The following is a 22531-nucleotide window of genomic DNA, read 5'->3' as shown; positions in this document are numbered from 1 at the left end:
TAAATCATCCAAAAAAAAAAAAAAAGATACTATTAAAAAAAGGTAGTATAAATTTGCTTAGCTCATCCCTTCTAGCTTGGCATGCCTATTTGGGACCCCATTTGCAGCTCTTTTACTTCATACCCATAGTGTTCTTCTGCAGTCACTCAGGTACCAAACCTACATTTCTGCAAGTCCCCTCTTCAAAAAGCAGGTGGAGTGCTTTAGAGTATTCCTAAAATAAAGCATGAAGCAAAACATCATGGTCTAAAAACTAAGGAAAAGTTCATAAAAACTGGAATCCAATATAAAGATGACATTTTAATAAGTTTATTCAGAAGTAACTGAAAAAATTGTTACTTTGGCAACCCCCTCTGGATGCTTCTAACCAAAAGGAAATATTATGAATTTTACTTTGAATAAAATATAAGCTCCTTAATGTTTTCATAGCATTTTTGGGAACTGACACGCTCATCAGGAGATTCACAATGTCCTTATTGTCCTTTATGTATCAGGAACACCACATCAAAACAAGTCCCTTCAGTTACAGGTTTCTTATGGTTCAGCATTAATGACAAAATAAATCTCAAAGAAAAAAACCTGATCAAAATAAAGCATGAGGCAATCATGAAACACTAGGCCAGAAGAACTATCAGGAATGCACCACTCTTCCTGCATAACATTTTTGAAGTAACCCACCAAATACTTCTTTTTCCTTAGATCTGGCAGAGTTATTTAAAACAACCTAATTACAACTCAGAGTTCACTACCCCACGATGCTACTGAAGGGTGAAGATCCTTGTTTTTAAAAACCAAGGGAAAATACAGCAGTGTTATTCCTCCTACACAGGGTTTTATGGAATAAGTGGAGTTGGAAAGAGAAAATGAAAGTCTATGTTGGAATAGAAAAATGCAGAGACTTATTTACAAAAATCAAAACTACAATTTTCCAGTGTCACCTCCAAAGCTTCTCAGCAAACTGCTACTCAGCAAAGCAGACCATGTTCAAATCTATGCAAGAATACCTTCTGTGCTCTCAGGTATACAATGCAACTAATTTGTTTAGAAAAATGTGTTTTCATTCAAATACCTTGCACTGAAGATAAGAGCAACCATTATCAAATATTCTTTGCTATTCTTTGAAAGTTTTTCAAATCTTTCGCTGTAACCGTTCTCTCTCAAGTCACTGTGGTCACACAGTAGGATCCTGAAGAACAATGTCTACATGCATCAAAAGCATTTTGGAAAAAAAAAAAAACCTCTATAATTCCATGTGGTTACAACAGAATGTGAAGAAACTGAACAGAAATTCCACCTTTGCAGATCCTCTTGAATTCACCTCTCCTGGAGGTCACCTTGGTGCTTTCTGGAGTTCAACAGAGCAGTTACAGACTGAGCTGACAGGGTCCCAACCCGATGGATTTTCCTCTGTGAGTCTGTAGCTCCACAGTACACTGAGGCTGGTGCAGGGGCTTCTCTGCAGACATCACTCCACTATCAGTGCCACGTTGATGTGGGACAGATCTATCATGTGCCTGTTAAAAGTTAAAACAAAGTTAAATGTGGTGCTCAGACTGATTCGGGCATGGAGCTTCCATGAAGGTCACTAATCAACAGATGCTTGATTGGATTAAAGAAACACTGAGCCAGAGGAGACTGATTTTATCTTCTGAAAGGAAGGAAGGACCCATGGTGGCAGCAGTGCTTAATTATTTACCTGTGGAATTTCTGTTGAAATGCTAAAGCATGTGCTGGCTCCTTGAACTTTGCTATGGCTTTCCGTTGCTGAGGGAGCATCTGTAAACTCTGCAGAGACAGAAAAGCCAAAACATATTTTTAATATTCACTTCAAGATCCACTTCACAACAGCATGAAATCGACTGAAATTTTGCTGTATTTCTTTATTCAGAAACAGATTTCTGTTTTCTTTTTTTGTGCAATAAAAGAATAGACTGGAAAGAGACTTCTGAGACTGCAGTCAGGGTCCCAGCTGATGGTGTTTGACTTGATGCTTTAAGCAACTGTACCACCTGGAAAACCCAGACTATCACTTGTTAAGCAAAGGTGACAATTCTTCAATTCAAGAGCAGATGAGCCAAACCCCACAGCCAAACTCCCACCAAGTAAGAAGCATTCAACTGCTCAGGGCTCAACTGCCCACACAAACACCTGGAGTCATTTACCTGATATACATTAAGGGATCAGGGCTTTCCACAGGTTAGGCAGGGCAGAAACAGAAAAAAGTGGTAATTTCTCTCAACTGCACATCCTCATGCTGTTTTTATGAAACAAGTGGCCAGCTTTTGGCAGACATCACCACAAAACCACGGTGAGATGGGTTAGGTCACCACATCCAAGTCCTCCACACAACACACATCTCCTAGACAAGTCCATCTGACACGTGCCTCCCAACCATGAGAGAGAATTTCACAAAGCTTCAGCTGTGACAAACCTCCTGCACAGTACTGAGTCTCCAAAACTCCAGCACACCTCAGCCAGGACTCTGGAGAACTCATGTCCTTATTCCTGCTTGCAGCAGGTCAGGCTGACCCCAGAGAGCAGCCCTGTGGCCTTGGTTAAGAGGTGTTATCACACTTATGAAGATTAAAGGTTATGAGTTTTTGAGTTAGCACTTCATTTATAATAGAATAATTTTCAAAAAGACACTTGAGAAATTCAAGAAGATGGAGATTCACACATTAAATAGCTACATATCCAACAATCAGTGAGAACATCCAGCAAGTATTCAGCATCACAGAATACTCAGGATGGAAATATGATCCTGCAATCCTGCTGCCTGTGAACACAGGCCAGAGATTTCAGAGTAATGAGGTTAAAACAGATCTGAAGGCTTCCATCGAAATTTCACAGTACCACAGTGATTCCAACATCTCACAGAAAGTTCTGGATGTTTAATAGCCTATGCTGCAGCACATTAAAGACAGAATTGTTCTGATTCAGCTTCCAGTTGTTCTTACAGCTTTGGATGCAGAATAAAGAATTATTAACATTCTGCTTTTCTCTGACTTTCTACATAATGGCAATACAGTTTTACACTGAGATATGTATATATACACACAGACACCCAGACAAATGCATGTATATGGACACCTTAAACTGTTCTAGATTATGATCTCCTGATGGATAATATAAACATAATTCTTTGCTCTTGCATTTTGCCTGGAACTCAGCTGCATCCCCCACACTTGGATGATTCCAGCCCTCTGATGGTCAGTCCTCAAGATTTTAAACTTTGCCTTCAAAAACTCTGTATCACCACCTAGACTGTTAAAAAAGCACCACAGATCTTTGGAGGAAGCAAGGATTCCTTGTGAAACAACATACAACCCCACTCAACACATTTTGACAGTGACACACCTTGGTATCTCTTAGTGAAAGAATTTTTAATCCCACTAATCTGTTCCCTGTTCATTCAATCTAATGGAGCATTTAAAGCAAGATATGCCTAGATGAAATTTGTTATTAAAATTGTCTGCTTCTATCTTTTTTGAACACATAAGACTCTCTTGGTAAATGTGTATTTAACAAGAGCCATGGCACCTGATAAGTCCAATTTCTTTGTATCTAAGCCTGACAATTCAGCTTTGCCACTTTCTGTAACTTACCTATCTGTGATTTTGAAGCAATTAATTTTGCACCTTCTTCTAACTGACAGGAAACTTTCCTCTCTCCAGGAAAATCACAGATGTTTAGTATTTCCACCAGCCTGTGATTTCAAAGTGAAAGCTGAGTAAAAGTTAAAGGATTCAGCAAATCTGATAAGCATCAGGAGGTTAATTTGCATTTTATAGTTTTTGGAAAGCTGCTATGATGAAAAGGTACAGCTAAGTCACTGCAACTTCTCCATTTCTGAGCTGGGAGAAATAGGATTTAACTTTAACAAAACACACTCAGAGGATGATCTTTATTTCTTTTTAATTCAGAATGCTCTTGACACAGTTAAGCACATTTTACCAACAAGAATGCAGTCATGCTGCAAAAAGCAGTGGTGAAAGACCCTGGATAAAGCTCAATTCACCTGCAGGTTTATCTGCAGGAATGTGACAGAGATGCTGAAGTTTGTGTTCTCCTCCCTTACTGATCTCACTTTTTTATGATTTATTGAACTAGATCTTAACACATGTTTCCTTGACACCACTTTTCTTGCTAAAAAAGAAAGAACCATGAACTAAGTCAGTCTTGTCACTGAGGACTATGCTTTGAAGACTAAAAATTAAACACAGCCTTTAAGTAAGATTTGGAAAGAACAAACTTTAAGAGCTGCCAACAAAAATATCTCTGAATTACAGCTGAAAACAAACAAAAAACCTGTTCAATGAAGTCAACACTTTTAATGAGAGAAAAATCTGTTTGAATCACTGAAAGGATGAATATTTCAGAGAACAATTCAACAAGAGGAGCTGTACAAGAATCCAAGGATGCACCCTGCATGTCCTGCTGCCAAGTGATGCTCCCCACAATGTCAGGTCTCACTCAACTACCACAGCAGATTCTCCCAGTGCTTTATGCTCCAGACTCCTGTTGTGATCAACTGAAGAAGAGAAGCTGCTTTTGGTGACTTTTCCCACAAGAACTGAGATATTACTGCATTAATATTCTGGAGAGGAGCAAAAGTAAAATTTGATTTTGCAGTTTATACAAGCATGATGATGAATTATTAACAAGTTTCTCAGTAATTAGCATGTAAAAATTGACTAAAGGAAGACATTCTGGTGTAACACAGACTTATTAACCAAATTAGGCAAAGCATCTTAATATTATTATCGATAACTTATTTATACTTTCTTATGAATTAATAAGCTTATTAACTGACTGGTTTGGGTACTGTGTTCTTACACTGTATTACTGCTTTATTTTCCAGAGCAAAAAAACCCCAAAAGCAATCAAAACACTAAATGTATTTTAATACTCAACTGCTTTGGCAACAAGGCATCAGTTCTTGGGTAAGTTTACTAAAAAGCATCTTTATCAGATTTAATTTCACTGGTCAATACAACTATGGAAACAAAAAACCACCCATCTGATCCTTCACTGAACTGCCTAAACACAACCCATCACCCAGCCTGGGGTAAGGCAGCATCTTCTCAACTGCTGCAGTTACACATGCCTGATTTAAGACTGAGAATTAAGGACTGCAAAACAAGGGACAGACTAATGTTGCACAAACAGTACTGCTCCAGTTGGAAACTTTCTGAAAAAAAAAAAAATTAAATGGGTTTTATCCAAATTCTCAGCCTCTGTCAGCAAAAATGATGCATAATCACTTCATGTTTGTTAAGGTACATGAGGTACACACAACTTCCTTGGGTATAGATAAAAAACCCCTTCAGGTTCTGTTTTAACAAGAGACAATTACTAAGCCAAGTTACTCTGAAGATGTGACCACAGTCTGAAATGCCACCATCTTTGCTGTGTTTTCAAACAAATCCTCATCCATCATGACTTGCAAGTGTGAACACTATGCATCCAGCTAACAAAGATTTATTTATGTTCTGACTTTGGGACAATACCTTCTTACTCACTTAACTACCTAAGCCTGACTGTTATGTTCTAAGAACACTGATGATAAGGCACACAACACATTTACCATAGGTGCAGGGCCTCAGCTGCTGCCATCCCATCCTGAGCAGACAGGCTATGGGCTGGGAAGAGAAATTAAGAGTTCCACTTCAGGAGAAACCTGAAGTAAAATTACTGCATTCTCATCCTACTGGATTATTTCTGTCTTTTTGAATTTGGGGTGATTTGCAGTTTAGAGCTGATCCTACGTTTGGAAGATGTTAACAGCTACAGTCAGAAGAAAACTTCCTTGTGTATCCTGTTGAATTTTATTATCCCAAAATATTCAAGGCATTATCTCAAAGACTTACTCCATCAGCTTTTGTTGATTCCAAACAAACAAGCTAGGAAAATACATCCAAAAATTAGTTCATTTTATAAATCTTACCCATGTTACTTTGCTAGTTTAACACACTTGAACTTCTTCATCCTTTTTGAATAATTTGGCAGCTGTTTTTTTGGGTTTTTTCAGTGATAACATTCAATAGCCCCTCTCCCCTTCTGAAAACACATTATTATTTGAAAACAGAGGCACAAACACCACTGCTGATGGGCTCAGCCTCAGGCAGTGGTGAGTCCATCTTGGAGTTGGTTGGCATTGGCTCAATCAGACACAGGGGAACCTTCAGGCAGCTTCTCACAGAATCCACTCCTGTAGCCCCCCACTACAAAAACACAGCTATGCAAATCCAACACCCATTTCTCAAAAAGTAATTCAGTGTCTTATGATCTCCATTGTAATGACAAAACACATGGTTCTATGTTTTCCAAAGCATGATACCTCAGTAGGCATTTGATCAGAGTTTGCTATTATTCTGACACCTACAGATTTTGAAAGGCCAGTGGTGGGAGGCAGGGTGGCTGCAGCTCTGCCTCTGGAGGCCAGCTGGTTCTAGTGAGCATTGTTTGATTTACTGGGAGGGCCCCCCCTCTTCCTCCACAGGAGACTTCCCTACTGCAACACCAGAACCTCCTATCACGAGCCCCTAAACTGAAATGCCACAATCCTCCCAAACGTCACAGCTCTGAGAAAACGACTTCATTCACACCTTCTCTTTAAGTTGACCTAGTCAGATGTTCACCAGAGGATGAAAACCTCTTCTGGGACCCACTCAGGTGGAAAGGATTGACAATACACACAATAACTTCCAAGGGATTTCAAATGACTGGTTACTTCACAGATTTGGCAGTACAGATCTACTGTGCAGCAGTTCCTGATAGCAGCCTGAGGTCACAGGTATTCTGAGCATGTTTGACTCTGGAGGACAGAAGTTACATTCTGACATATTTCTAGCATTAAAAATAAAAAGCCAGTTTAGAGTGAGGAAGAGTATTTTACATGGAAGGGATTTAGGAAGCACAGAGCTCATATTGATCTTGACTGTCTTCTTTTTCTGCTTAGGAACTGCCATGGAAAGATGCAGATCTTAGGCTGAATGGAAAACTCAAGAAGCTCAGAATTTCATAATCATACTTTTGATTGAGAGTTTGCTTACAAGCTGTTTTAAAACATACTATTTAACTCAAAAACTTAAAAAATAATCAGCAGCTCTGGCTTTTTCTGCAACTAAACTACTACCAGTGACTAAAGCATGAGTATCATAAAAGGACCATTCCCTCTGAAGGTATTTCCTTAGGCCTGAAGATCTACACTGCCCTCAAATTTCTCCTCTATCCAAGGTCTGTAATTAAATTTGCACTTTCTTGTACAATACTGAAAGAGCCAGTATGATCAGAACAGCAAATTAATCTCTAGTAAAGCTTCACTGCAAAACCAAGGGCCTTGAGACAAACAGCAGGACATCCTCAAGTACAAAGCAGAGACTGCAGAATGCAAACACCTTGGACACCCGAACTCTCAGAGGTTACACAGAGAGTAAGAAGTGAAAAGGGAGATAACAGAGCACTGGGAGATGGAAACCAAGCAGGTAGGAATGAGACTGGAGCAAGCACGTGTTTTAACTATAGGAGACACATGGGAAGTGAAGGTTTCCTCTTTTACTTAATTTCTCTCACTGAAGTAAATGTACTGCCCAGCAGACCACACTTTCAGTTCACCAGTGGGATTGGGATTAGGGGTGCCAGTTCATATAAACTATTAAAAACCAGGTCTGTGCAAAAAGAAAGCAAACTTCCCCAACCAACATCATCTCTAGTGTGTGATCCAAGCTGTTCTGCAACAAGTCAAATAGCAGCACAGCAGGCACTTTCTAAACAGAACAACCAGATTCCATTTTTTCTTCCCTCCCATCAATAAAGGCAGACATGTTTTTATTGTCCTCACAGTCTCCTGATACCTGAAGCATCTTTCCTGGCAGTGACACTTCACAGCTACTACCAGCAGGCACAGAGGCTGGGACAGAATGTATTTATTTCACCCTCAGCTGCTGCAATTGATCTCTTCCACCTTCTGTTCCTCCTTTCTGCTTTTCTGACACCTTTGACTTCCTATTATTTGCCCTTAAAAGTACTCAGCTTTCTTTTTCCATATGCAAGGTGTCATGAGGGGAAATGCTGTTCTGTCCCTGAGCTGGGCATCTGTCACTCCCACACAGCTCTACAGCAAGGCTGAACTGGACAGGCTCATGATGGAGCTGCTCTTCTTTTTCCCCAGCCCCAAGGATGGAGCAGGACTGGCCACATCTTCTCCCATAGCTTCTGCCACAGCTGAAAATATTTTCCCAAGCAGAAAGACCACAGTGGTCTCCTGGTCAGCCTGAGCACCTCATGTCAGAGCAGAACCCCCTGATGCCCTGCAGGAGCACATTCTGGGGGCGTGCACCCAGGCATTTCCCCTGATGCCTCTGTGAGCTCAGATAAATCCTGGGAATGCAGGCAGGAATGCATCTTGATATCTTTAGTGTCATGCTTTTTATAAGCTACAAGAACATGAAAATTTGGTGGATGATTGATTGATAACTTATGATCATGGTTTATATTTCTGTTTGGTTTTTTTGGGAGGGGTCAGTTCTGGGGTGGTTATGGAATGATGATGACTGTTGGTTATTGGTTTTGATACTAGGAAATACAGAGGAAGGTTAATTGAAAGTGTATTGATGATAAGTGATTTGGATAATATAGGGATATATGGTTTAATTGTTTATTAAAAAAAATAAAAATGTCAAGACAGAAAGAAAATGAGACGTGTAAAATGGGATTTAAAGGGCTGGCTGGGGCTGCCTTTACAGCAGCCCAGCACTAGGTAGCACTGTCACTCCAGGAAAGCAAAGCCAGGCACATCAGCACTGGAATTGCTTTTCCTTTCCCAGACCAGAAATGAACATGTTAGCAGAGCAAAACCCTTATTTGTAGAACTACTCACAGTACACCTACAATCCCAACACTCTCCTCACCTCTGATATACAACAGTGTGTCTTCCCAATTTCTCTTTTTTTAAGCATCAGAATTTATAATCTTAAATGTTCACAAATACTGAGATTTTGCACTGATGCTTTATGTTTGCATCTATTTGCATCTATGATTAAAGATGATGATGATGGAACACCTCCATAAAATAATTCTCTCAGTACTAAAATTATCTGGAGATCTAGAAAACAGTTTACTCTACCTGCCACCATCCCAAACTCAATTCATCTGAGGGTGGCAATAACTAGCTGAACACAACTTTTAGACAATATAAACATTAAACCTGAATTCAAGAGCACAAAAAAGAAAAACACAAGTGCTTTTTCTCATGACCTTTGTAACTTATTAGTAATCTACTTTATCAAGTGGTTCTGAATGGATGTGCATTGAATGTCACTGCTCCACCACCATTCTCAGGAGGCTTTAGTTTGGTGATGTGCACAGAAATCTCCTGTACTTTCCAACACTTTGGAATACATAATTTTATTTATAACATGTAATTGTTTTAGAATCAACAATGAGATTTTACTGCAGGTACGTTATTTGCTTCTGAAAGCTCATCCTTTCCAGAAAGAGTATGGCAGCAAATTGTATGCTGGAAGGAAGCACTTCTGCTAATTTCATCATGTTTGAGTTGTAAAAGGCAGATGTAACAAAGGGGATGTTCCTGGAGCCCCAAAGATTTTCTTATATTCAATGTCTTGAGAATCTTAATGGTATTTTTTTTTCCTATGTTAATAACACTTTCAGTGAAGCAGGGATGAGTATTAAAGAGTTTTCAGTGATTAAGCAACAGAAGGTATTTCAAAGGTTGTACATGGGAAAAGGTAATTTTTCTCCATTTCTAGGGTATGGGAAGGGAAAAATGCCAAATTTCCAACTTCAGCTCTAAGTTTCCCCCATCCTGTCTCATGCATGCCCAGTTATTCCCAAACTGTGACTCACTGACACCTCAATGAAAGCTGATGGCAAAGCTGGGAGCATTGAACATCATAAACTGAGGGAAGTTTTTAACTTCCCATCCCAAGGTTTGTGCAAGGTACTTGTACCTTGAGAGTGATACTGACAAGAAAAAGCTAAAATAAAACCCCAAGCCTTTTGGGCCCAGAAAAGCAAAGTAATCTCTTCCTCCTTGTTAACTCCATTGAGAGATTATAGACTTTTCCCACAACTTCAAACTGTTATGCCAGCAAAAATTCACTTTCTGAGGAAAGACACACAGGATGATCACACTGTAACGAATTCAGGATATTTGGAACCAAGAGCTGGTGCGGCCTCAGTTGCTTTACAGATGCCCCAGCATGGAAGGTGAAGATGAAGCAGAGGTCCTCTACCAGGTGAGACAAGTGCTCATGGTCTGTTCTTCTTGTCAAAGAGCAAGGAGCTCCTTGGATTTCTTCCTCCTGTCTGGGAGCTCTGTCTCAGCCACTTCCACCTTCAAATCTTGACTGCAGCAGAAATTGATACACGAGATACTCAGATTTCTGAGCTGTGTCTGCATGCTGCTTTAAAGCAAGGAGCTTGTTTAACATCAGAGGTGCTTGTTTAACTATGTCCCACAGTTTGGGAATCCTTACCTTTAACCAGGCATTTGGGGGGTGGATATGTGTCATCTCAAGACACTATCCAGGCATGATGAGAACTCCCTAAGTTTTGATTCAGATTTAAATTTCCTTTACAACTGCAAAAAATAAGCATGAGTTCAACACAGTTATTTTCCCCGAAGAGAAATGAAATGAAAAATCTTGATGTCAAAAGAGTTCAGGTCCTTAAGGAAAGTTTTGGTGAATATAGTCAACAGCTGAAGACAGGATATTCTACACCTTAAAGACTGAGTCAGATAGAACTGACTGTCCTTTCCCTCCTCTTACTATTTCTTCAGCTCCATCAGGAACCAGCTAAAAACCTGGGCATCTTGGCCTAATTTCAAAAAAAGCAGCTAGAATTTCACAGCTTGCTGTTTTCTCACAACTGCCATCTCCCCAAATCTCTCCTATTTCAGTCCATCAAGCTGCAACACTTCATCTTAGAGGACCAGAGCTCTGCACTACCCAAGATCTGTTTGCTGTGGCCCATGCCTCCCACATACACTGTCCTCACACAGGAACCCCCAAAACCTGCATGGAAGGAGCCCTTTCAGCCACTGCTGGGCTCTTCTTCAGCAGCTCCCTTCAGCACTCCTCCCTGCACTATCCCTTGCATGAAACACATATTAAAGGAAGAATGAGGAAATAATTGAGTCTCCCTTTGCTATCAGAGCCTCCTGACCATCCCAGCTGCAGGGGATTTTGTGCAGCACTGAGCATAAACAAGAGTTAAAACATTAATTTACAGTCAGGACAAAATCCACTTTCACACTTCAGGATATTGACCACTTTGAAAATCTAGCATCACCTCTATAAAACTAATTGCTGTGGACAGCAACAATGCAGATTTTCAAACATTCTTGTTTTCCATTCTTGTCCTTCAAGTCAAATTGTTACTGCATTCTCCTGATTTGGTGCATTAACATTTCTGTGGTGCCACTTCTCAGGGTACCATTAAAAAACAAAATCAAAAAGCTCCATATTACAGATGGTGGAACCAGTCTCATATTCTTCCTACAAAAGCATCACTTTTTCCTGCAAATCTCACCATTTGTACTTGTGAAACATCATTTAATCTCAAACAAGCCAGGAAATTTCCAGCCTTCTACAAGTCAGACTTGAAATTCAAGTGCAGAATTAGCACAAGAACATTCTGCATCATTAGCTAAATTCAAGCATCTTGTTCAAGTACTACTTCTAGATTTCTTGTAAGGAAAATGGATGATGATTCAGAAAGCATAATTTCCAAAGGTACGGTTGATGCTGCTGCAAGAATACAAGTTCTGGAGGGCATAGATATGCATCAAATCCCACTAGAAAATTAGTCATTGTTTTTTCTCCTGTAAGTACATCCTTCTAAATTGGTCTGTGACATTGAATTGAGAGACCAGGGTTTGGAGACTGCTATGAAACAGCAAGTACTGAATAAATTTTTTAGCACATTCTCAATAACTTCTCTCAATTGTGAGATTTCATTGCAGGGTTTCTATTAATCTCCTTCTAATATTCTCATGCAAGATTTAGCAAGTAAACACTGAATAAATGTGCTTTGGAACTGTATGAATAATTTCCTAGAGTACTACAGAACACAAAGGCACAAAGTATTTTGTGAGGCTAGTTTTGCTTTCCCAAACAAATTAAACCTCTCTGAATTGATGACGTAAATAATTCATTATTATTCCATTTACTAAATTAGGAACAAGTGAGGCAGAATGTTCATTTTTAGGAGAGCAGTCTGTTTTTCAACAGAGAGATGATCCTAGTAATAAAGAATTCTCACAGAACACCTCCAATTCATGCACTGCATTTGTCTGAAAATGTTGTTCCTGTCAAAAGGAAAAAAAAATTCTCACCTGTATTTTTCATTATTCATTGACTGATATTTTTAAATGCAGTAACAGTAAGTCAGAGAGGGCCTCCTAAGCCTTTCACTGCTTTGAAAACCTCCTGCTTTCCTCAAGTCATTTAACTGACACATCGGTTCCAGCAGGCAGTTTGTGAACAGAAGCTGCACAGCAGATACAAGTGTGTGCATGTCATAACCTTGCCCACAGGCCCCTAACGAAGAGAACCTTCTCAAAAATTAAGGATCAGTAAATTCCTCCAAAGAAGACTGAAAAAGTAGAGCATGCTACACAGTATAAAATGTCCTCTGAGTCATGAGGTGCTTGTACCCCAGGACTGCAGTGACAGGAAAAGGTAAATGTCAAAAAGGAGAGTAGGTGCAAGTCAACAATAAACAAGGACAGCACCCAAAATACATCTGCTCTGATATGACCATCTGGCTTCAACAACCTCACAGAATGGACAGGCTTGTATTGCCTATGAAAATAACAGAGGAACTCCAAAATGAAGGAGAATTTTGCAGCAGGAATGTGATGGTTAGCAAAATCCTACCGCGCCTCCTGTGCTGCAATATCATCACGTGCTTGCCTTTGCTACCAGGTGTAGCTTGTGTGGGTGGGGGTGCCTTCAAACATAAATTACCAATAAACACGCATTGTACTTAGTGTCAGGGAATTAATTGAGCTTTCTGGAATGAAAGCCTTTTGGCACAAAAATGATAAACCAAGGTTGACCTACCTGAATGGGTCCCACTGACATCAGCAGGTTTTTCAGTTGGACATCAGTAGTTGATGAAGAAAGCCCTTCAACTGACACAATACAGGGCTGAGGTTTGCACTCCACCACTCGCAGGTTCTGTTTATTTGGCATCAAGCGTCCTCGGCCCATCTGGCCTGCTACTCCTCTGCCTCTGCCGTGCATAATGACCTGCCAACAACAAAAGTAACAGTATTTTGATTTACTTACCCACTGACTCTGTGTGCTGCACTTGACAGAGGATATAAAAGTTGGCTATTCACTTGAAGACTTGATCAAAGTCTTGATTTAAAACAGCTTGTCGCTGTTTGCCAATTTGAAAGGCCGCTTAGTAACATATTCCTCCACTGCTTACACAAACCTCTTTTAGCAGGGTAACAAGTTATATATTGAGTTATATATACTGCATTCATCCTAGAAGTCTCACCTCTAGCACAGATTGATCAATCACACAGTGGAGGATCTCAGACAAAAATATATAACCTAGTTTTCAACACTAATCACATCAGCAGCATGTGTTCGACTCCAACATTTTGAGTATGGACAAAAAAACCCAACAGGTGATCCCTCTCCTTCTTCTATTCTTAACCCATAGGTAAATTTAATGTACTCACAAGATCAGCAAAGTGCTTCAAGCACCTTCAATCTCTAGTGCTACCAACTCTTGGTTTTATTCGCATAAGGCTAAATAACTTTAAAATAACTTTTTTCAAAGTTCCTCTTCCCTGTACTCTGGAGCAGGAAATGCATGGATTTAATTCTTGCAAATCAAATGTTGAACAGTCAAGAGTGGAAAAATAACAATCAAACAGAGTAACAAACATTAAACAGAGTTAACACTTAACACTGAGTCAACATTCAACAGTTTCTTGACTTCTACTTGTAAAGCCTGTGATGGGTAATAACTTTTCATACCCTTCAACATCTGCAACAAAACTTTATCTTTATATGAAACAGGAAGATTATGGCCAACAGTTCAAAAGAACTAACTTAAAAGCCAAAATGCCAGCTACCTTCAAGAAGTGTGCCAGCTTGCAAACGCAGAGAAGGCACACACTGCTGCCACCCTGACCCTTGCCTGCCTCCTACCAGTGCACGATCAGGGCAAAAATCAAGGTACAAGATCACCAACTGTTCTGAGTGATAGCAACTTCAGGAATCCAGCATAGAGCATCCTGAAACAGTTACTGTGTGCTCCTACATAAGAAGAAACTGCCAAAATGAAATCTTAAGCACAACTTCAAAAACCCACTTGGTTTTAAGGCTAAAAAGCATACTGGTTACCATCTCCTCCAGTAGCTGTCTCGGGACACATGCACTTCCCCAGGGAGTGCTGAGCTGGCCAGAACATCAGCAGATGAAGCAACCTGCAGGCACTGCCAGTCTGTGCTGGGTACAAACAAGTCTCTCAAGATTAAAAGCTTTATATGCAATTATGCATCTCCTGGGTCATGCAGCCCTGTGCTAGCAATTGACAAACAGAATGCTGGTTATTAATAGATCAACACAGCTAGACAGTGAAACTTCTAGCACCTTTATGCATCTAAAAATCACCTTTTTAGGTTGATGGATTCCCTGGATGTTTTTGACTCCTTGAGGAGCTGGTGAATGGATCTGTGCCTGCTGCTGCTGTTGGTGCTGCTGCATTCCCTTTGTCAATGTGACCTTCCGCACTGGCGGCTGTTTCGGCTCCGGGGGCTGCTGAGGCCGCTGGGGTTGGCCCTCGGGGTGAAAAAAGCCAGCATCCTCTCCCCCCTGCTGAAATCAACAACACAACAGCGGCTCAGGGTCCAGGCACTGCACACCCTTGCCCTGAGCAGGCTCCTGCCACATTCAGCTCATTCAGAGAGTGTCCAGGGCTTTGCCTGCTAAAGCAAACTGGTGGCTGTGGCAGGCGCGTGCAAAGGCTCAGCCTGCAAATTGCACTTCAGCCTAAAATAAATCTGTGCTAGCTGAAGAACAGTTTACTTTGTTCAGGTTTTATTATATACAATGGTCAATCATGCCTTTGCCTGTTTTCACTTCTCTTTCCAAATCATTCTTCCTTCAAGGTTACATATGAACTATGGTGTGTGTTATATTTTTATTACTTTTCTTTTTTTTTAATATAATGAGAGACATACACATTGCAGAAGGACGAGCAAAGAACTGTGGAGGCTGGAAGAATCAGGAAAATGCTCTGCTCATCTTTAAGCCTCCAACCTCTCTTTAGTTAAAAAACTGGTACTTATTTTGAAGTGCATACTCCTTCTCCATCTTCTATACCAGCAGCTTTTTAAGCAGTCCCTTTCCTTGGACACTGTCTGTACTTGGAACAGTTCCTCAAGGTGTTTTTTTGTTTGCCTTACAAAGCTCTTATATTTGTAATCATAAACACAGTGAAACACCATCTCAGTGTCTCTCTCATCCAAGGTAACTCTTGCCATAACATCTCTTGGTGCAATCAGGCACAGTAAAACCATGAGCTTCAAACACTGACATTATTCCCTTACACTGCCTCTACACAAACAGTTTGTTTTTTTCCTAGAAACAGGTGATTCTTGAATTTGTGTCTGCCTGTCCAGATTAGAACAATCACTGAAAATTCCATGGAGCATGAACCAGCAGAGTCTGACAAAGGATCAGGTACTTTTGCATCCATGACCTGCATTGTATTATTGCATGGTTTCAACAGCAGTATCTATGCCTTGACAGGACTTCCACTTTAGACCTCAAATACTAATGAACATTTTATCTGCAGGGGGAAGGCTTTGACTAACTCCATAAACAACCTCTGGTAACCCCACAAAAGCTCTCAAATAGAATGCATGTCTAAGGGAAAAAAAGTAAGTATTATGAGAGCACCTTTATTTACACAGGATTTTCTTTTTCCCTTCCCTTAAATATTCACAAAACTCCTTTTGCACCTGTAAGACATCAAAAACCAGAGGGTTTCATGCTAACTGGCACATTTCTTGAGGATAAGGAGACAAAACACAAAGGTGCAGAAGGAACAGACTTATGGTCTAATAGCAAGATTATTTTCATTGACAATACAAATTAGTACCTCTCCATTAAAGAAAAGCAAAAGAAATACCCAGTGAGGACTGGTTACTAAGGCTCAGCTGAGATTTGGTAAGAAACAGTCTGTGGTATGTGGCCAGTCTCATGTTTGATAGCTCGGTAGTTCAGAATTTACACCTCAAAATCAAGGCCTCTGCATTATAAAGTATGTACAGGCTACAATTTCTCAAGAACTCAAGTACTTAAATCCCACACAAACGAGCTTCAAACCTCCTTGCACTACAACTCAAAAGCACAACTTGCCACAGGGAAAATCCTAAAGCTCATCATGGCATTTGTCCACAGTGTCCAAAACAAGAAAGCAACAGAAATGTTGCATCTGTCTTTTCCACCTCTAATCACAAACAGGTTTTTTTTTCTCTGCTGAACTGAATGGCACCAAGTCTTCATGGAAAGTTTGGTATATAAACCTTTGAGAGCAGCAATTACTGAGAAATTACAGAGCTTTCCCTTCAGATTCTCTTCAATTTGTATTCAAAAATACAAAAGCAAGAGCACTCCTGAAAAACCCAAACATATGCACCAAACCTTACCAGCATTAAATCCTTGTTTTAATATTAGTTCTGATATCAACATCACCATAAGCTCTATGCCTTGAACAGATAATTTCTTTTATTCAACCCTACAGCAGCTGGAAGATGATGAAACTAAAAGGAACAAAAAAATCTAGGAGGAATTTAAATGCAATAACTGGGAGCTAAAATCTAATCTCTGCTAAATGCCTGCTGTGAGAACCATAAATATTTGCAACCATTTCTTTCCAAACCAAAAAAGGATCCCAGCACATCGGAAGAGCATCTGAGAGCAAAGCCCTCAGGTACAAAACACATCCAACATGCTCATTACTGAAACTTCAAAAGCAAACAATCATTTCACATAAAAGACTAGGATGGCCAACAACCACCCAATATTTAACTACCAAGCTCAATTATCACCAAATAAAACTGTATAAAGTGAACAGAGTCAAAGGCATTAGCACACCACATTGGTTTGCACTGATGAAAAATCTGATGGGGTTTGTTCCTGCTGGGATCTCAAATGCCACCACTGGTCTTTGCTGGTACCAAGATGCTTCTGTGAGCCTGAAAAGGTGGAAAGCTCTGGACTTTTTAATGACTCAATCCATTTCAGAAATAAGAAAACCTACAGAAGACAATAAAGAAAAGGGATGGAACAAGTTTTGCTTGTTCCTGCAAAAAGAATGAAAGGAAAGGCAACTGGATCAACCACTCCTTTTTTTTTACATTACTGCTCTGAACATTTACTGGTTTTGAGACAACTTGAAGAGGGGAAGCAGAGACAAAACTGCAGCACTGCTTCTCCAGAGAGGTCTGTGAGTCAGACATGGTGCCCCAGGTCTAACAGAGCTGAGCAAGTCAGCAGAACATTAATTCCTGTTCCAGCTAGTCTGGCTTCAACTGAAGATAAAAACCTGGTGGTTTTCTTAAGAAATAAAAACCAAACATGACTGCTAAGTGACATGTGCCAATAAGCAAAACAACCCAGAAGAAGCTTTTCAGCAGTAATTCCTTTTTCAGTGGTTAAGGACCCAACAGTGCAAGGACAAACACTGTCACCACTAATTCCCATGTAGTGGAGACTTAGTCTCACCACCACCACCATTGTTTACACTTCTATGCAAGAGAACAACAAGTGGCTTTTCCAGGTACAACAATGAAGAACCAAGTCAAGCAAAACACCTGAAAAGAGCTTTTTAACTTCTGGACTTAAAGCTACAAAACCTCAGAACATTATGGACAGGTCCCCTGCTCACAGGAGTACACTGACATTTTGGAGGAAAGGACATACAGCTGTGAAGATGACTGTACATATGCTGACTCCTGATGTTCCCTCATCACACAGCAAATTACAGGCAAGCAGGTAAGTCCACTGAAGCTGCAGTGCAGTGGCTACCCAATATCATCTAAATCACAGAAACTAAATTGCTAACATCTCTCCTACTTAAAATGTCTCAGGTCTAGCTCATCTTAAATCAATTTTTGTTTTTCCTAAAGACAATTTCTGTATTGTTATTTTTCATCAGCTTGCACCACTGCCTTCCCCAGATTTAAATATGCAGCAACAGAGGGAGGTATTAAAGTTTTAAGCCTTCTCATGTCAAAATACATTTTCTTTCTGAGAGTATTTCACAATGTATAGGGCTGCACTAAATTTTTCAGAGATGCATCTATTCATCATCAGGGCCTGTCTCACACAATTTGATGTACAAAATGCTGAGCCCAGGTAGAACACCTTAGTCGACCACAGAGACTTGGGACTGATTGATACAAGCTCTGATTTTATACTTCAAATTTCCTCTAAAGTCCTGAGCAGAAAATGAATTTTCATTCTTTGTCTGCAACTCAATGAAGAAAGAACTATTTCCTCTTATTGTTTACTCCTTAATTTCTAGATTATAAATCATCCAGTTTCGAGCTCCAAATTTTGAAGTTTTACAAAGTGTCTGCCTTCCTAGGATCTGGCCAGGAAAGAGTTCTCTTCAATGAAAAAGAAACTTTTCTATTATTCAATTAAAGCTGGAGTAATGAAAACACCTTTTTTTTTTAAGTTGCAGGAGTTCTGTTCAGGGGAAAGTATAAAAAGCATCTTTCAAATTTCAAGTACTGAAAGATTGTGAGCAGTACCAAAACAAGTTAATTTTAAATACTGTGTCTATATAAATAAAGGTCAAAAGACTGAGGTAAAAGGATTTGATTTACATGGTGAATGTTTTTCAAACCTCTGCTCTGGAAGAATCTGTAGTTTGACCTCAAACTAGACTAACAAAAAGCAGTGATGCCATTCAATGGCCATGACTTTTAGAACCAATCCACTGATACCTATCAAGGCTGTTTTTCATCAGCCTCTCACTATACAGATCTATATATAGTCAGTGTTGTGTTTTGAGCAACTTAGAATTCTGTCAAATATGAGATCACAAATTCTAAAAGCAGAATTCTATGAAGGACTGCTTGAATTTAGCAAGCTGGAGCCTCTGTCATAATCATTATGACAGTTTTATGATGAAGATGAAGTTTATTTGCCACCAACATTAGCAGGACAAATTTATTTATAACAAACGCTTTAAAATGTACTGATAAAAATGCCTATTGATACTGTCAGAGCTGCTTGCAATTTGACAGATCAAATCTTATTTTCATTCTTAAACCCCATGAAGGAATGGTATCACCAACTTGCATTCTGTAGTGAGCAAATTGATTAATCCCCCTCTATAGAAATCTCAACTCTTGATTACACCTATCAGACGTTAAGCAGCATTATTCTAGAGTGACAACACTTGACAAATTCCCAAACCATTTTTCTCAGCCTTTGTGGCCCTGCTAGCTTGTATTAACCCTGATGAAAAATTAATTTTCCTTATCTTCTGCTAAACCCCAAAATCCAAATCCGCCAAACTGGCAACTCTTTCTGTAAAGGTATTATGAAAACCTCTAAAAGATTAATTGCATGTCTTCAGGTGACATTAAATTAATTTCTGTACTCGTGACAGACATTTGATACTCCGTACTGAGAGGACAGATAACATTGTCAGGATACACAGAAGGACAGTGGTGCAGTGTCCCAGGGCAGCCTCTTATGAATTCTCCTTTCGATAAGGCCATACTTCACTGTCATTGGCACTGTTAGTGATCTTGCAGCCCACAGACCTCACTGCACAGGTTTCTATTAACCACCACAATGCTGGCTCTATCCATGTAATCTTTGTAAAGCTAATTCAAAATCGTCCAATAGCAAAGGGATGTGCATGCTGGATAAGGGAATAAATAAACTCTGGTTGATTTGTGTAAAAATAACACAGAGAAGCAAAATGTTGTCAGCTTTTCTGAGATGCTTTACAACTCAAATTCTCTGTAGCACGATGAAGACTTAAATCTTGTAGGGAAATCTCAGTCCAAAACTGTGCTGTGATTGATTTCTTGTAAGAAAGGAGAAACCCTTCATCTGTTACCAGTTTAAGTCAATATTTCTAGAAGTAAGTACCTTTAAAGTATCACAGTAGTTGGGGGAGGAAAACATCCTTTTGATTATTAAATTCATCTTTACTTTCAGGAGAAGAGAAATTACTAATCCTGAGCTATATAGGTTTACATAGGTAAACTTGTATTTTACTGATACTGCAACTGACTGTAGTGAGACAGACATCTACAAAGACAGCTGTGATCCTCACATAAGAAAAAGAAATGTAAGGCAAAAACCACACAGAACAACAGTGACTTTCATCTAACATATACAAGTATTTTTTCACTATAATTATCAGGAACACATCTTAGAAGCAAACCCCTAATAATGAGCTATTTCTCTTTGACTGGTGCTCCAAATACTTTACCACTTTGATACAGCTGGCTGACAGACCGGGGACCTGGGAATAGGAAGCCTAATCACTTGCCAAATATCCCACAACCGAGTGACATGACCAAGCACTGGTTCTGAACACTTGAAGATCTGTTTTCAATCTGTCAAATGCCAACGAGAAACACCTGGAGACCTTTTTTTTTTTTTTGTTCCCAGGCATTCTAGGACCTTTAAAAGGCTTTTTTTTTTTTTTTTTTTTTTTTTTTTTAAGAATAGCAGTAGTTAAGAAAACTGCTCTCCCACCAGGCTAGAAAATGCCACTCTATCAATAGACAACTCATCATTAACAACTGGTTTAAGACATTAATGGGCTAGTTTTGACTGAAAGTACACACAGCAATAAGCTACATCAGACTACAAAAGTGATGAAAGAGCCAAATCATTCCCATTTCACACCAGAGAAAAAAAGACACTTCTGATGCTGGTCAGTGATTCAGTTATTTTTCCCAGCCTAAAATTTTTGTATAGGCTGAACTTAACCCAAGAAAGAGCACCCAGACTAAGCAATAAATAAATAAAATGCAGAAATAGTTCCCTTCCTGTGATAAAAGGACACTGCTACACTGCTTCAGTGAGCCATGATGTGATGAGCATCTTCTGTGCCTAATAGTGTATGAAAAGCCAGAACAGGAAGAAGAAAACATCTTGCAGAAAAAGCAGCTAATTCCATTTAATCCCATGTACTAACACAATTCTTAACTGAAGTAGTTCCTCATCCACCTGAAAGGAGAACTAATGCATGGAGAAGGACTGGTCCAAGAGAGTCCCAGCCATACCCATGCTACATGAAGTTTCACTGGGAGTGACAAAAGCACAGCTTGAATCATGCTGAATCAGTGTTGAATCACAACTACAGGGTTTTTAGTTAAAGCACCCACCTGCTCATTATGAAAAAATAATAAAAACTGTATGTCAAACCTACAGCAAAATCAAAGTTCTGAATGGACATGTCTAACACTCTCAGAAATACTTTCATTTTTATGTGTCATTTGCAAGATCTATAACGTAGATAAACAATGTTTTAACAAAGTTTCCTGGTTTGTTTTTCAGCTGCCAGTCTGAGAGGTTTTTGTACGGAGAATTTTAGCAAAGGCTGGACATGCAGAGAAAGACCAAGAGAAAAAGCTCCTGCTGGAAAATATCAGTGATACAAATCTTGTGATGGCCCAAAGCTCCAAGAGGAGCACTTCCCAGCTATGGCACAGAAAGCCAGTACTGGATATCAGAAACGTGTACAACTAAAACTTCCCTTCTTGTGCCGTGTCTGGCCTCTCTAGTTCGTGTTCCTTGAAGCTTGAAACTACTGGCAAGTCAAATCCCTCTTGTGTCCTGCCTGAAGCTCCTGGTAAGTCTTAATAAAGACAACCCCCACTCCCTCCCACCCCAAACACTTCTGACTCAAGAGCCAAACCTCTGCCCCAAAGGCCTATTCCAAGTGGTCCAACTTCTCAATGGAGGGATGTGACTTCTCAAAATATTAAACTCTACAACTCTGCAAGCTTGCCTCCCAAGTAAAGAGACTGCATTTTCATATGAAACCTGACTTGCTCTTTGTAAAGCACTTTAGTGGTGTCACAGCACAGTTTATCAGGAAACTGGGTTCCAAGACACTCTGTAACACCAAGATCTCTGTAACACAGACACAAATTCTGCACTGTAACATTTACCATGGCAAAGAAACTCTCCTTTGAGACTTAACAAGAGTGACAAGCAACAAAAGCTCTGCTTTCTGGGTGTTCAGGAGCAAGCTGCACTCTTCTTCAACATATAATTTAAAAGTCTCCTGAGGAAAAGGAGAAACCTTTTCTGCAGTCTACAATAGAAAATACTTTACTGCACTTTAGATCCATGTTATCCATAGCAAAGTCAGATTCAATTTAGGTAAGTATCTCTTCCCCTTTTCACACATTTTATGAGAAGCCCATAAAAGGTATTATCTGTGTGTGGTTTGGCCGTCCCCTTAATTCTCACTTTCTAAGTAG

General features: G+C 39.7%; 1 protein-coding gene across 4 annotated transcripts in view; it reads right to left on the bottom strand.

Annotated features, from left to right (window-relative positions):
• Positions 1 to 287: 287 nt before the first annotated feature.
• RBM33 (RNA binding motif protein 33) overlaps positions 288 to 22531 on the bottom strand; it is a 97688-nt gene continuing 75444 nt past the window's right edge. For 2 of the 4 annotated variants that reach the window (XM_066551058.1, XM_066551066.1), the window contains exons 16-19: positions 14667 to 14870; positions 13095 to 13283; positions 1697 to 1785; positions 288 to 1514 (exon numbers count right to left, since the gene is read on the bottom strand). In XM_066551058.1, the coding sequence (XP_066407155.1) occupies positions 1466 to 1514; positions 1697 to 1785; positions 13095 to 13283; positions 14667 to 14870 (531 nt within the window). In that variant the 3' untranslated portion in view covers positions 288 to 1465. The remainder of the gene's footprint in view (positions 1515 to 1696; positions 1786 to 13094; positions 13284 to 14666; positions 14871 to 22531) is intronic. The other 2 variants (XM_066551074.1, XM_066551082.1) reach the window with 2 other exon arrangements.

The sequence above is a fragment of the Molothrus aeneus genome, chromosome 1, assembly GCF_037042795.1.
Source record: "Molothrus aeneus isolate 106 chromosome 1, BPBGC_Maene_1.0, whole genome shotgun sequence".
Taxonomy (NCBI): domain Eukaryota; kingdom Metazoa; phylum Chordata; class Aves; order Passeriformes; family Icteridae; genus Molothrus; species Molothrus aeneus.
The sequence above is the reverse complement of the archived record's forward strand: the minus strand, read 5'-3'. Positions and strand labels throughout refer to the sequence as shown.